Here is a 15,501-nt window from a genome sequence, read left to right as displayed (position 1 = left end):
AAGGCAGATGCTTAACGACTGAGCCACCCAGGAGCCCCATCCTTTGGGTTTTCTATATAGAGTAGCATGTTGTTTGCAAATAGCGAAAGCTTGACTTCTTTCTTGCCAATCTGGATGCCTTTTCTTTCTTTCTGCTGTCTGATTCCTGTGGCCAGGCCTTCTAGTACTATGCGAATCAACACTGGTGAGAGTGGACATCCCTGTCTTGTCTGTGACTACAGAGGAAATGCTCTCAGTTTATCCCCATTGAGGAAGATATGAGCTGTGGGTTTTTCGTACATGGCCTTTATGAGGTTGAGGTATGTTCCCTCAATCCCTACTTTGTTGAGGGTTTTTTTATTATGAGTGGATGTTGTACTTTGTCAAGTGCTTTTTCTACATTTATTGAGAGGATTACATGGTTCTTACCCTTTTTTTTTTTTCATTAATGTGGTGTATCACATTGATTGATTTGCAAGTATTGAACCACCCTTGTAGCCCAGGAATAAATCCTACTTGATTTTGATGAAATGATTCTTTTAATGTACTGTTTGATTCAATTTGCTAGTATTTTGTTGAGAATTTTTGCATCTGTGTTCATTAGGGATATTGGCCTGTAGCTCACTTTTTTAGTGGAGTCTTTGTCTGATTTTGGAATCAGGGTAATGCTGGCCTCATAGAATGAGTTTGGAAGTTTTCCTTCCATTTCTGTTTTCTGGAATAGTTTGAGAAGAATGGGTATTAACTCTTCTTTAAATGTTTAGTTGAATTCCCCTGTGAAGCCATTTGCCCTGGACTTTTGTTTGTTGGGAGATTTTTGATTACTGATTCAATTTCTTTGTTGGTTATCAGTCTGTTCAAGTTTTCTATTTCTTCCTGTTTCAGTTTTAGTAGTTTATATGTTTCTAGAAATTTATCCATTTCTTCCAGATTGTCCAATTTGTTGGTATATAATTTTTCATAATATTCTCTTATAATTGTATTTCTGTGGTATTAGTTTTTATTTGTCTTCTCTCATTTGTGATTTTATTTATTTGGGTCCTTTCTCTTTTCTTTTTGATAAGTCTGGCTAGTGGTTTATCAATTTATTACTTTTTTCAAAGAACAAGCTCCTGGTTTCATTGCTTAATTCCACTGTTGTTTTTTTTGTTTTTTTGTTTTTTTTGATGTCATTTATTTCTGCTCTAATCTTCATTATTTCCCTTCTGATGGCTTTAGGCTTCATTTGTTGTTCTTTTTCTAGCTCCTTTAGGTGTAAGGTTAGGTTGTTTATTTCAGATTTTTCTTGCTTCTTGAAGTAGGCCTATATTTAGTTCCCTCTTAGGACTGCTTTTGCTGCAGCCCAAAGGTTTTGAACCACCATATTTTCATTTTCATTTGTTTTCTACGTAGTTTTCAAATTTCTTCTTTAGTTTCCTGGTTGACTCATTTATTCTTTAGTAGCATGTTGTTCAACCTCCACGTATTTGTGGTCTTTACAAATTTTTTCTTGTGGCTGACTTCAAGTTTCATAGCGTTGTGGTCAGAAAACATGCATGGTATGATCTCAATCCTTTTGTACCTGCTGAGGCCTGATTTGTGACCTAGTATGTGATCTACTCTGGAGGATGTCCCATGTGCACTTGAAAAGAATGTATATTCTGCTGCTTTGGGATGACTGTTCTGAATATATCTGTTGAGCCCATCTCGCCCAGTGTGTCATTCCAAGCTACTGCTTCCTTGTTTTTCTGCTTAGACAATCTGTCCATTGATGTAAGTGGGTTGTTAAAGTCCCCCACTATTATTATTATCAATGAGTTCCTTTATGTTTGTTATCACTTTATATATTTGGATGCTTCCAAGTTGGGGGCATAAGTATTTATAATTGTTAGATCTTCTTGTCGGGATAGTCCCCTTTATTGTGATATAGTGCCCTTCTTCATCTCTTGTTATAGTCTTCGTTTTAAAATCTAGTTTGTCTGATATAAGTATTGCTACTCTGGCTTTCCTATGACACCTATTTGCATGATAAATATTTCCCCATCCCCTTTCAACCTGCAAGTATCTTTAGGTCTAAAATGAATCTCTTGTAGGCAGATTTTTTTATGCACTGTGACACCCTATGTCTTTTCATTGGAGCATTTAGTCCATTTACATTCAGTATAATTATCAGTAGATATGTATTTAGTGCTATTTTATTACTTGTTTTGTTGTTGTTTCTGAACATTTTCTCTGGTCCTTTCTAGTCTTTGTCACTCTTGGTCTTTCTTTCCCACTCAAAGAGTCCCCTTTCATATTTCTTGCAGGGCTGGTTTAGTGGTCAAAAACCACTTTGGTTTTTGTTTGTCTTGGAAACTCTTTATCTGTCCTTCTATTCTGAATGATAGTCTTGTTGGATTGAGATTTTTCCCACTTAGCATGTTGAATATATCATGCCACTCTCTTCTGGCTTGCAAAGTTTCTGTGGAGAGATCTGCTGCTAATCTTTGGGTCTATCCTTGTCAGTCAGGGACTGCTTTTGTCTTGCTGCTTTTAGGATTTTTTTATCACTATATTTTGCAAATTTAACTACAATATGTCTTCGTGTTGGCCTGCTTTTGTTGATTTTGATGGGAGTTCTCTATGCCTCCTGGATTTGGATGTCTGTTTCCTTCCCCAGATTAGGGAAGTTTTCAGCTATGATTTCCTCAAATAAACCTTCTGCCCCCTTTTCTCTCTCTTCTTCTTCTGGGACTCCTATGACATGAATGTTACTAGGTTAGATGGAATCACTGAGTTCCCCAAGTCTACTCTTGTGATCCGTAATTTTTTGTTATTGTTCAGCTTATTTTCTGTAATTCTATCTTCTATACCACTTACTCATTCCTCTACTTCTTCCATCCTTGTGGTCATGACATCCAGTCGGTTTAGAATCTCAGACATTGCATTTTTCATTTCTGCCTGTTTTTTAGCTCTTTTATCTCTGTGGTAAAGGTCTCCCTGAGTTCTTCCGTGCTTTTCTCAAGCCCAGTGAGTATCCTTATGACTGTTCCTTTAAATTCTGCATAAGGCATATTACTTAAATCTGTTTTGATTAGCTCTCTGGCCGTGACATTTTCTTGTTCTTTCTTTGGGATGAATTCCTCTGTCCTGGCATTTTGTCTAGGTCTCTGTCTTCTCTGTGCTAGAAAATCCTGTTATGTTTCCTGCTCCTGAGAGTAATGGCTTTATGAAGAAGAGGTCATACAATGTCCAGGGCCCGGTGCTTCAGGAAGGGTCTCTGGTGTGTGCTGTATGCGCACTGCTGCTGTGTTCTGGCTGCTCTATCCCTCAGGTCAGTCATCTACAGAGGCTCTCCTTGTCTGCAATGGACAGTGTTCGGACCTTGGCCAAAGTGTGGTGAGTTTTAAGTGTGTGTACTCTGGTCTTCTTGTTAAATGAGACCAGATGCCACTTCCACTAGAAAAGAAGGCTTGCAGAACGCTATGGTTGGTAGACATGGTGTGTGTGTGGGTTTCTGCTGGTCTTCTGGGGAAGGGACCCACTGTGCTCATCGTTAGGCACACTTGGTGGAGAAAAGCAGTACCAGCAGAGTGTGGGGCGGGGAGGGGGGTGGGAGGCAGGGCTTGGCATTAGCAGGGTAGTCAGCCAGTGTTGGCACTGTGCTATTTACTGAGGTTGGTTTATGCAGGGGGCGGGGGAGGGGAATGGAGCCAGCCAGCTCCTTTGTCCTGGGCGAGGGGAGCACATGCTCGCTGCTCTCAGGGAAGCCCTCCCAGAAGAGCAAATAATTTTCCTTCATGCGTCCATGTGTTTTTCATATTGCTGTTTTCACACTGTCTCTAGGTTACCTGCCTGCCTGGAGCAGTGCAGTGCACTTTGGGCTCTATCCCAGCTAAGCTGGCTGACTTTCAAAACTCCGAACTTTAGGGATCTGGTGTGATGGGGACCTGCATTGGTCTTGTGGTGGAGGGTCTCACTGTGCTGGGATGATGCAGGTTTGACCCAGAAAGGCAGTCACACCAGAGCATGGGGGCATGGGATTTGGAGCAAAGCAGGCTAAAGAGCTAGTGTCCAGGTTAGCCGCCCTCAGCAAGTGTCTCTGAGCCTATGCTGAGGGGCAGGGGAGGGAAATGGCACCCACCGGCTCTTTTGTCCCCAGAGAGGCAATGCTACCTCTCACAGAGGCGCTCTAAGAAGGGGGGACAGTTTCTCCCTGTGCGTCTTAGGTGAGCCTCAGATCCTGCCATCTGCCTCGGGTTCCCTGCCTGCCTTCTCTGCAGGAGTAAGGCAGCACCCTCAAGGCTCTATCCCAGCCATGCCACCACCTCTAAAACTCGTCTTTGAGCCCCACTGGTTGCAAAAAAATCATGAAAATCAGCCTCTCTCATTTTCCCAGCCAGTGGCTTTGGGGATGTGTTCTCCTTGTACAATCCCATGCACTCTTCTCTCTCCCACCTTTCTCTGAGACCAGGGCTCCCTCCCTTCTGCAGCACCAGCAATCTGTTTCTCCTCCAAACCATGTCTCCACACTTCCTACCTTCCCTGATGTGGCCTCTTTTCTCCCTCTAGTTGCACAGTTTGTTCTGTCAGTTCTCAGGTTGATTTCTTGGGTATTCAGAATGATTTGATTGATAATTATTTAGCTGTGTTCGAGGGACGAGGCAAGCCTAGGGTCCTCCTATTATGCCACCATCTTAGCTCGACCTCCCGCCCTTCTCTCTGTACTGTGTTGAGAAAAACCCACGTGTAACTGGACCTATGCAGTTCAAACTGTAGTTGTTCAAGGGTCAACTGTATGTACAAATATCAAATCGTTATGCTGTATACCTGAAACTAATATAATGTTATGTGTCAATTACAGCTCAATAAAAAAAAAAAAGACTACTGTTTCCCCCACTGAATTACCTTTTAATTACCTTTGATTACCTGGTAATCTCTATAGTTATACCTACCTTTTCATTCATAAAACTGTTTTAGGTTGCTTTTACTTGGAAATGTTTAACTTTCTTTAAAATCGGTGACATTACTGGACATATCACATTTCAGATAAAAATAAAATAAATGGACAAACACCAAGAGGACATAACATTTGCTGTTTTCCCAGCAGGGGTTACAGGTTTGTATTCAGTGGTTAACATGTCTCCACCGTGACAATAGCATGATTCGTGAAATAGCTCTTCAACAGCTGGTCTAAGGTTACTGAAAAAAGTTGTTTGCTTAGTAGGGTAAACTCAAAACCCTGGTTTCACTGACTCTATGTTTCAACTAATTACACTATTTAGTTTTTCTTAAGAAACTTAAAAACATTTTTTAGAGATAACATTAATTCTGCAATAAAATTTAAAGTCTTTTCATTTTGCAAAAGTAATGCTACTTATTTACATGCATTCTAACTCATTCATCTTGGAAGAGATCTGTACTAAAAAGAAAAACATCCTACTAGAGGGTGGAAGGGTATGGCCAGTGAAAAGAAGCTTCCCCAAGACACCACCAGTCATGCAGTCAGAGAAAATGATAACAAAGGATGTGAACTCACTGGGTTTATTAAATTAGGTCAGTGTAGAGTGTTAAGAATATACCACAACTGCAAAAACAAGAACAAGGGAACTGATACTCAGTGCTGTAAAGAAAATAAGCAGGAAGCCCCCCTCCTTGTGGTTGGCTTTCAGTGGCAGAGGCTGTGTGCTCTTGCCTCACCGAGCACGGTGTCAGACACGGATTAACTGCGTCTGAGCATCAGCCTGGTCAGAGCTCGGCCCGAGGCAGCTTTCACCACAACAGCCAATGCGTGCGCGGGGCACAGCCACCCTTGGTGACTAATCCTACACAATAACGCACGCACTGTTCCAGACTCGCTTTCGAAATAAAGGATTCATAATCATTTCCTGAAAAAAAAAAAGTTAAAGCATCACTTAGCTTTGGCCAAACGTTTGATTCCTTTATAACACTGCAAGTCATGCTGTGTAACATGCATCACCTGGCACTTCCTCTAAAAAGTCTTATTTTTCTCTGAGCAGATTTTAAGGATCCTCCTCATCCAAGCCACAAAACTGTCCTTCCTCCTACCAGGCACTGTTTCAGGGGCACAGACGGCCAGTACTTCTTCAACCAGTGAGTCATCATCCCAAGGGCATGATGTTTCTCTACTCAGGTAAGTTCTGATGCCAACACAATTCAAAGCAACCAAATCTTCCCGAGAAAGAAGTGTTCACTGTTGACAACTGCTCAATGGGTTTCAAGGTTTGCAGAATCAGAGTTCCATACAACAAAATTATAAAAAAGTCTAGATCAGATCACAGGTACAGTGATTACTTTTTGAACATGGCAGGGATAGGCATTTGTGAGATTCCAGGTGCTTCCAGGTGTTCTATGGTCCATATGAGTTTATTCACCTCCAGGTCTGAATTCATCCTCCCTTTCTTGTTTCTAAAATGCTTTTTTGTGCCAAATTCTCAATGAAAAGAAAAGCTGAGGGATATGGTGGTAGTGGAAACTACACAGCTGCTATGTGGGGATGACAGAAGGTTCCGTCCTCAGACAGGCTACCGTCAGGAGAAAACAGTGTGGTGGCAGCAACGCTTGGCTGGTGGGGCTGGACTCTCTAACGGTAGTGAAGTCTGAGCTCTTTTGGCTATACTATGAATACACGCACTTCTGCTAAAAGAGAAAAAAGTGTCTCGTCTGGGAAGAAGACAGTGTGACAGAGTGTTCTGGACTCAAACCTGGCCTCAAATTCTGCTTCACCACCCATGAAGTTCCCTGGGCAACTTACTCAACCTCCCTGATCAGGGTTTGTTCCTTCCATTAACTGAGAATGGCATCTGCCCAGTAGGGTTCCTGTGGAGACTGAGAGACAACACATGAAAACGACGAGCACCTAGTCAGAGTCTGTCCTAGCTCCTCTTTGTGGTCTTTTTCAGAGCAATGCTTTAGAGACCTTTAGTTGTCCAAAGTCTGAAGACATGTCTGACTCGATCGCTGGACCTAAGGAAATGAGTTCATGCTCTGGTGGATGGGAGAATGAGAGCATTTTAGTTTCCCTTACAGACAAATTCAGAGAAGTCTCTCCACTTCACAGAAAGCCACAAAGTGTTGCTGCCTCAAGGCCTGAAGACAGTCTTGGTGATGACATTATGACTACTATTTTTTTTTAAGATTTTATTTATTTTATTTTATTTTTTAAAGATTTTATTTATTTATTTGAGAGAGAGAGAATGAGAGACAGAGAGCATGAGAAGGAGGAGGGTCAGAGGGAGAAGGAGACTCCCTGCCAAGCAGGGAGCCCGATGTGGGACTCGATCCTGGGACTCCAGGATCATGACCTGAGCCGAAGGCAGTCGCTTAACCAACTGAGCCACCCAAGCGCCCCAAGATTTTATTTATTTTAGAGAGAGAGAGAGAAAGAGAGAGAGAACATGTGCGTGCGAGTTGGGGGAGCAACAGAGGGAGAGAATCGCAAGCAGACTCCCCAATGATCACAGAGCCCAATGTGTGGCCCAGCCTCCCAGCCCCAAGACCACAGCCCAAGCCGAAACCAAGAGTCGGACGCTCAACCAGCTGAGCCACCCAGACGCCCCGACATTATGGCTGTGGTTAGGGGTACGAGGTCGCAGTGCCTCAGATACTATAGGCACTAGAGCAGTATGAGGTGACAACTATCAGGTACAGTGTCCGAAGTACTTTCTACGTTCAATCTTATTTAATCCTCCTAGTGATCCTCTGAGGCAGGTAGCATTAGAGTCCCTATGCAACAGATGAGAAGACTGAGGCACAGAAAATAAGTATCTCCTACTAAGAAATCATGGAGTGAGACTCTTGGTCTGTGTGGTCTGACTCCAGAGCTCATGTTCTTGACCACAATGTCTACCCTCCGGGTAGCATGAACGTCTCATGGTCATGGGGATTTCCTCATCTGTGGCTCTGTATCCAGAAGGCTGGTTAGTAGTCACAGGTAGGTTCTACCTCTTCCTTTTTTCACTCCATGGAGGTATACAGGCAACTGATGAGGCCTTTTCAGAGTCAGTCAAAATTATCACATTTACTCTACCAAATACATGAACTCACACAAAAGAGAATGTTCTATTGTACCTAGAGGTAGATTTGTCTTCTGTGATGACAACTTACAAAGACCCTTAGTATAATAGTAACTGCTAATGATATCTTTGTTCCTTGCAATTTTGTGTCACTTCACTGGTCATATTTTTAGACTTGGGGAGCTTGTAGCTTATTTAAGCAACAGATGGGAGAAAAGAGGGTGAGAATCCACTTCCTGAGAAATGTATAGAAAGGCAGTCACAAGGAAACCATCCCTGGAGTGGTAAAGCAATCTAAGACAGCCCTCATGGAGAAAGGTCCCCCGAGGACTTGGTTCTGAAGCCAGAGGGGATGGGACCTGTGTTCCTAAGTACACGAGAGGAGACGCGGAGCTCCACACAGCCCATCATCACAGGGGGAAGAGGGAAGAGACAGATCTGTACCAGAAACCAGAAGAATCTCTGGAGCAGGTTTAAAAATAGCATCACTCAGCAGGGAGTCCCTGGAGCGCCTGTTTTCCTCAGAGCAGAGACAAATTTGTATCAGAAAGGAAGAGCTGAAGGATGACAACAGGTGGCCACGCTAATTGAAACCTGAAAGAAGAGAGTGTTAAAAACTCAGCTTGATGAGGAGGTTGTGAGAACAGTTCGTGTGGAGCTCCCTGCCAGGAACTATGAAGATTACAACACAGGGAAAGTATCTTTCAAAGGGAGCAAAGAAGTGATATGCCCTAAGGACTTCAGAGATCCAAATTTAACATGTAATCACAACAATGAATGGTAAAAAATGATTTCACAGGTTTAATTAAAGCTTAAAACTTGGAGAGTTCTCACAACAGCAGAATAGTTGAATAGAGAAGTATGATCTTTCTCTTTTTATCAAGTGATATACTCAAGAGGAATGAGAAGCAGGATTCTAGTTTTATTTATTTCTACTCCACCTATTTCTGGAAGGAGCTTCCATTTGTCCTGGAATACACGCTCTGCATTCTCTCTCCAGCAATGTCTCACTGGAAGACACTCCTGCCCACTCACCTGAGCCCCTCGGTCGTTGACCAATTCCACAGACCACCTCCCTTCGTACTGAATCCACACAAATATCCCTCCATCTGCGTCACACGTGGCCAGCTTCTGGTATGGCTCATTCCACCTCACCAGCACAACCTAGAAAATAACCAAGAAGATATTTACCACAGGTAATGAAGCAGCAGGCCAGAAGAATGTCTCTGAAGAGATGAGCCTTCAGAACTAAAGAGAAGGCATTGTCAAGGGGAATGAATGGCTGAGGGCAGGTGTGGGGATTAGCAGAGAGCACAGGGCACAACCCACAGGTGGCAGAATCACAGGGAACTAGACCCCCATGACAAGGCTTCCTGATAAATGGCAGACACCTGAGCAAACAATAAGCTGTGGCACAAAAATGCCCATTCCCACAAGTGCAAGAACAGTTCAGCATCTAGAAAACTTGGAAAAAAATACAGTTGCTATGCCTCAGCCATGTAGTACTTATTACAGAGGAAATATGAAGAAATTATAAGCTTCAAAATTTGTGAGTATAACAACTTAATTTTTTACTTTGAAAAATTCTGATCCTGGACAAATCACTCTCATCTTTCTCAACTATCACTCCCTCATCCAAAAGGTGGCCCCTCTGGTAGGTGTTCTGTGGGATTAGGTAAATGCCCAAGGAGCCCGAGGGCAGGGCTCACAGAGTCCAATAAAACCAGTAAGTACACAGGGCTATGAAGTGGTCCTGGGAACTCATGAACCACAAAACAGTACCCTGCCTTCACTGTGGGAAATGTTCCCCCAGTGTCACCTGACTGGCCTATGCTGGTGATAGTGAGGAATTCATTCATTCAGTCAGACATCTGGTTCGTACTTACTAGGTTGACACTGTGTGACACTACGTGACCAAGGCCCAGATGGAGAACATCAGACCCCACACTCGGGAAGTCAAAAGTCCATCCGGTAGTCAGAACATCCATGGATACACAGACATATACTAATAATGTGTGTCAGTCAAACGAGCACTGTCATTACCCAGCCAGAGCATAGCTGCTGTTCATAAGAAAGATCTGAATCCCCTGTCCTCCCCCAGGACTTCACTTCATAACCCTGATGAACACGCAGCACCAGAGTAAATGGTCTCCACATTCTTTTTTTTTTTTTTTTAAGATTTTATTTATTTATTCATGAGAGACAGAGAGAGAGAGAGAGGCAGAGGGAGAAGCAGGCTCCCCGCGGAGCAGGGAGCCCGATGCGGGACTCGATCCCAGGACCCTGGGATCACGACCTGAGCCGAAGGCGGACGCTTAACCGACTGAGCCACCCAGGCGTCCCTGGTCTCCACATTCTAAAACAGCAAGCAAGTAAGGCCAAGGACAAACTGTCAAGGACCTCTGCAATGGCCAGATCCCTCCTCATGTCCCCCTGCATCCAAACCACAGACTAACACAAAAGTCCTGTCGCTTCTCAAAGTCCTTCCGTTGGTTTTCAGGTACCAGAGAGCTGGACAGGCCCCCAGCCTTGGTCTGCCACACTTGCGTAATAAAATCTAAGAGGAAATTATTACCCCCTTGAAATGTAAGGGTATTGTAGCTCTTTTTTTACAACTCTGCAAAGAATCAAAAAACAGCTGTGAGGCTGCAATCCTTTGAGACCTGGCAATCACCAGGCAAATCTCACCTAGTTGATGGCTCCCCTGCCAAAGTCAGCCTTCATGGATGCGGCTGCCAACCACGCCCTCAGCAGCCCCATCCCACTTTCTCTCTCTGCTGGACCTGCTGCCTCACTCTGGTCACAGCTCTGCAATTGCAGCACGTACCCCATCCTCCCTAACCCCTGGTTTATGTGCACACCTCCCCACTGAGCTGTGCACCCGAGGAAAGGGACAGAGGCAGGCTCATCTTTGAATACTGACACACAGTAATTCTGAGTGTGTTGTGCCAAAGAGTAATACATAATTAGAAGTTATGATCCTTGGGGCTCCTGGGTAGCTCAGTCGTTAAGCGTCTGCCTTCGGCTCAGGTCATGATCCCAGGGTCCTGGGATCGAGCCCCGCATCGGGCTCCCTGCTCAGCGGGAAGCCTGCTCCTCCCTCTCCCACTCCCCCTGCTTGTGTTCCCTCTCTCGCTGTTGTCTCTGTCAAATAAATAAAATCTTTAAAAAAAAAAAAAAAGTTATGATCCTTATTCAATTATATCTTTGAACTATAAAAGGTTATTGAAAACTACGTCCAGAAGGCTATTTTCAATGCCCAAAGGCATTTTAACAACAGCCAACACTACGTGCCTCCCTACTATGAACTGTAGGTGCTGAGGATAGAGATTAAGACATCTTTGCACTCGTGGAGTTCAGTTCACTGAACAGACGTAATATAGTGCTCTAAATGCAGTTACAGAGTTGTGAACATACACAGGAGGGGGCCTCAACACAGGTGGATTGGTGGGGGGGACAAACCCAGATTCATTTTTTTAAGTCCAGTTTTTTAAATTCTCTATTAAATAAATAAAAATAAAATTATCTATTTAAATCACTGATCTAATTAAAAAACAACCAGTAACATCATCAACAACAAACGTCTTTAGATGACACTGAATGTGTCATAAAGTTTAGAATTTCCAAACAGTCGATCAAGGCCAGCTTCATAAACTTCTTTCAGATCCACAATGACTTGGCCCGAGCACTGCAATCCACAAACGTGCACGCAGCTCCAATTTGGTCCTTAAAGACACACAGTTATTGTTTAAGCCCACAATCACTAGTGTACTTCAGAATGGCCACCATAGGAGGGAATAGGACAAATAATGCATGATATTACACAACTGATCAGTTTTTAAATTATTTCCTTAAGTTAACACAGAGCCCATTCATCTGCTATGGCCTTCCCTATAGATAACATTTGATGACAAGGTGTCGTATTTTAGAAAATAAAAGCTGGTCACGTTTTCTATACTTTTGCCTTTCTGCCTTGAACATCCATTGCCAGGTATGGTTGAATATGAGGTTAACATCAATCATAAAACCCCTCTTCTTCATGAAAACAGCCATGGAGTCACAGCATGACACAGACAAAAAAGAGCAAAGGCAAAAAATATTTTAGTTATTTTTCACTTTAAAGATTTCTGCGTCTTACGACAACACAGTAGTAGTTGTTGAATAAACAAAAGGTTCACAGACTCAGTTTCATCTTTTTGTAGTTCCTGATCAGTGCAGAGGCAGCAGTGGATGCGAACGCAGTCCCCATCTGCACACCTCTGCTGTGAGTTCTAACCAGTGTGGCTGAATAGGTGGGTAGCTCCCCTAAATTAGAGAAAGAAATCTTTCCAGTGATTCTTGGTTTAAAAATAAAGTCAAACTGCTAATGTTGTTTCCCTGGATTAGAATTCTCATTTCCTCTCTCGTCTACAATTCATAGCTGCCTGCCTTATCTCCCAGCAGCTTATTTCCTGTTCTCCAAGTCCTTCCAGTCAAGCTGGCAACGTCAGGACATCCCAGAGTGCTGAGAAACTACCAACCAGGGGCCCAGCCGCCCGCAGTACGTGGCGAGGTGTTCATCCTCTGCCCAGGCATTCTAAGGCAGAGCTCCCCTTCTCTTCTTAAAGGAAACGGGGCTCCAGTTTACTCTCGGCACAAAAGAACTCGGGCATTGAGGGCACTAGCTGAAGGGCATGTTCTACTGAAAAGTCAGAAGATAAGCTAAATATTGACGCAGGTCTTTGATTATTCAAAAAAAATGCCAACCTGTCGCTCTCTCCAATGTTAGATGAACATTCTATCATTTTATAGTTATTGTTATGAATAAATATTTATTGAGGACTATTAAAGGTATAGAAATCTACATTAAAAATATAGGGCAGGTCTGCTGAAAGTCTATTTGGGATGAAATCTAATGCTCTAAGTAAGTCACCTCATTTCCTACACCCCATCTATTTTTAGGGAGAACAAACAAGTGTCAGTTAACCCATCTCAAAGATGTTCACCTTTTCAGGCAGAAATCTTTTAAATGGTGTTGGGAGACACAAATATAATTCTATTTTATAGAAATGTACAGGAAACCACCCCAGTGAATGACCAGTATCACCAATGCTTGGAAATATTTCCCTCAACCTAAAAAGAATGTAATTTGAATGAATGCTGAATACAAATAGCTCAAGTAATAAATCCCCGTGATTATCACCATTCAGTTTTTCTTACTCTATAATTTTGGTTAAGTGAAACAGAAATAAGTTCAACTGTGCCAGCTTAAGTTTAGATACATTTAATAAAACAAAATGAGTTTTAGAAATGATATGAATTTTATTTATTTTTATTTATTTATTTATTTTTAAAGATTTTATTTATTTATTTGACAGAGAGATAGTACAAGTAGGCAGAGAGGCAGGCAGAGGGAGAGGAGAAGCAGACTCCCCGCTGAGCAGGGAGCCTGATGCGGGGCTTGATCCCAGGACCCTGGGCTTAACCAACTGAGCCACCCAGGCGCCCCAGAAATGATATGAATTTTAGATACATTTAATCATTCTAACAAAGAACCAAAAGCATCTTGAAATGGAAGCTGGGAAAAAACTCAACAGGCATAGTGGTTTTCCAGACTGACGCCTGCCAGCACAAAGGGCCGGGAAGTGCTCTGGGGGCACGTGCAGGCTCTGGACCTGAGTCCTGGCCTTGCCATTCACCAGAGCAACTCGCTGACTGACTTGGGGTCCTCTTCTGCCCATGGGGCAACAGCAACACATCTTTCTAATGTGTGTGAGGAGTATGTTGAGAAAGGAACTTAGCACCGTTCCAGGCACACAGCAAACACCCAATCAGTGAGAACGCCATGTTATTCAAGTGTGAGCTAAATATTCCAGAATAGAGAGACTAGTTCAGCACAGCATTTACATGTATAGTTTCGTCTTCTTTGAGAGAAGATAAAGAGTTGGAAAGTCAGTCCCTCTTCCCAGGCCCACCTCCTGCTGCTTGCATTCCCCACCCAAGTCTGTACCTAAAAAATCACCACCACCACCACATACTTCCTGGCACCTTTGCCCGAAAATACATACCCCTCTGCCCGTTGACACTGGTGGTAACGCCTTCCCTGACATTCCCACTGCTCCCTCTTGCCACTTCCACAGTACCTTCCACACTGTTCACAACCTGCATTACTCCCTCAAACATCTCGGTTCCTCATCGCCCGAGAACTTCTTTGCTTCCACGTTCCTGGAGCCCAGCACTGTGCCAGGCACACAGTTGGCATTCCACAAATCTTTCTAAACGGAACTATTCCTGATTGATGACTGGCCACATTTCTGTACAATTTTATAATATTCTCTCTCAACAATAAGATGTTAAGATTATGTTCAAATGAGGGGGCGCCTGGGTGACTCAGTCAGTCAAGCATTTGCCTTCGGCTCAGGTCATAATCCCAGGGTCCTGGGATCGAGCTCCGTGTGGGGCTCCCTGCTCAGCAGGGAGTCTGCTTCTCCTTCTCCCCCCCCAACTCCTGCTCTCTCTCTCTCTCTCAAATAAATACAATCTTTTTTTAAAAATCAAGATTAGTTCAAATGAGATTTTTTTTTTTTTGGTACCAGCTTGTGACAAAATTCACATACAATTCACTTACTTAAAATGTACAATTTAATGGTTTTACTATAACTGCAGAGCTGTGCAACCAACACAATAAATTTTAGAACATCTTCATCAACCCCCCAATGCTTCCTTCCAGCCCTAGGCAATCACTAATTTTCCTTCTGTCTTTACTGATTTGCCTATTCTGGACATTTCATACAAATGGAATCATACAATATGTGGTCTTCTATGTCCGGCTTCTTTCACTCAGTATAATGTTTTCAAGGTTTATCCATGTTGTAAGCATATAACAGGACTTACTTCCTTTACATGGCCAAATAATATCCCATTGTGTGGATACATCACACTGTGTCCATCCACTCAGCTGATAAACATCGGGGTTGTTTCCATTGTTTGGATATTATGAATAATATTTCTATGAACATTTCTGTACAAGTCTTTGTACGGACACATGTTTTCCTTTTCTTGGGTATATGCCTGGGAGTGGAGTTGCTGGGTCAAATGATAATTCTATGTTTACCTTCTAGAGGAACTGTTTTCCAAAGTGGCTGCACCAACTTATATTCCCAGCACCACTGGGTGGTGAAGGTTCCAATTTCTTCACATTCTTTCCGATACTTGCTATCATATCTTTTTTAGTATAGCCATCCTAGTGGATGTGAAGTGGCTGTGATTTGCATTTTTCTGATGGCTAATGATGTTGAGCATCTTTTCAAGTGCTTATTGGGCATTTAAATATCTTTTCTGGAGAAATGTCTATTCAGATCCTTTGCCCCTTTTTAATTCAGTTGTCTTTTTTCTTACTGAGTGGGAGAAATTTTTCTTGTTAAGCCCACTGAAACACTGACCATATTTGAAAAAAAAAACCAAAACTTGAGCTTTTATTCCTATAATCTTATTTCTCTCACTTAAATGTCCACAAATCCATTCATGCATTCATCCAGTTCCAAGTTGT

At 42.8% G+C, this 15,501-nt stretch overlaps 1 protein-coding gene across 3 annotated transcripts in view; it reads right to left on the bottom strand.

Annotated features, from left to right (window-relative positions):
* The window catches only part of LOC118001918 (tubby-related protein 4-like), a 235,713-nt gene that overhangs the window by 72,686 nt on the left and 147,526 nt on the right, over window positions 1-15,501 (bottom strand). For all 3 annotated transcript variants that reach the window (XM_034992107.1, XM_034992106.1, XM_034992104.1), the window contains one exon: window positions 9,009-9,137. In XM_034992107.1, coding sequence (XP_034847998.1) covers window positions 9,009-9,137 — 129 coding nt within the window. The remainder of the gene's footprint in view (window positions 1-9,008; window positions 9,138-15,501) is intronic.

This window comes from Mirounga leonina, unplaced genomic scaffold (genome assembly GCF_011800145.1).
Source record: "Mirounga leonina isolate KUSES-001 unplaced genomic scaffold, KU_Mleo_1.0 Mir_55, whole genome shotgun sequence".
Lineage (NCBI taxonomy): Eukaryota > Metazoa > Chordata > Mammalia > Carnivora > Phocidae > Mirounga > Mirounga leonina.
Note: the sequence above shows the minus strand (reverse complement) of the source record. Positions and strands in the feature narration are given on the sequence as shown.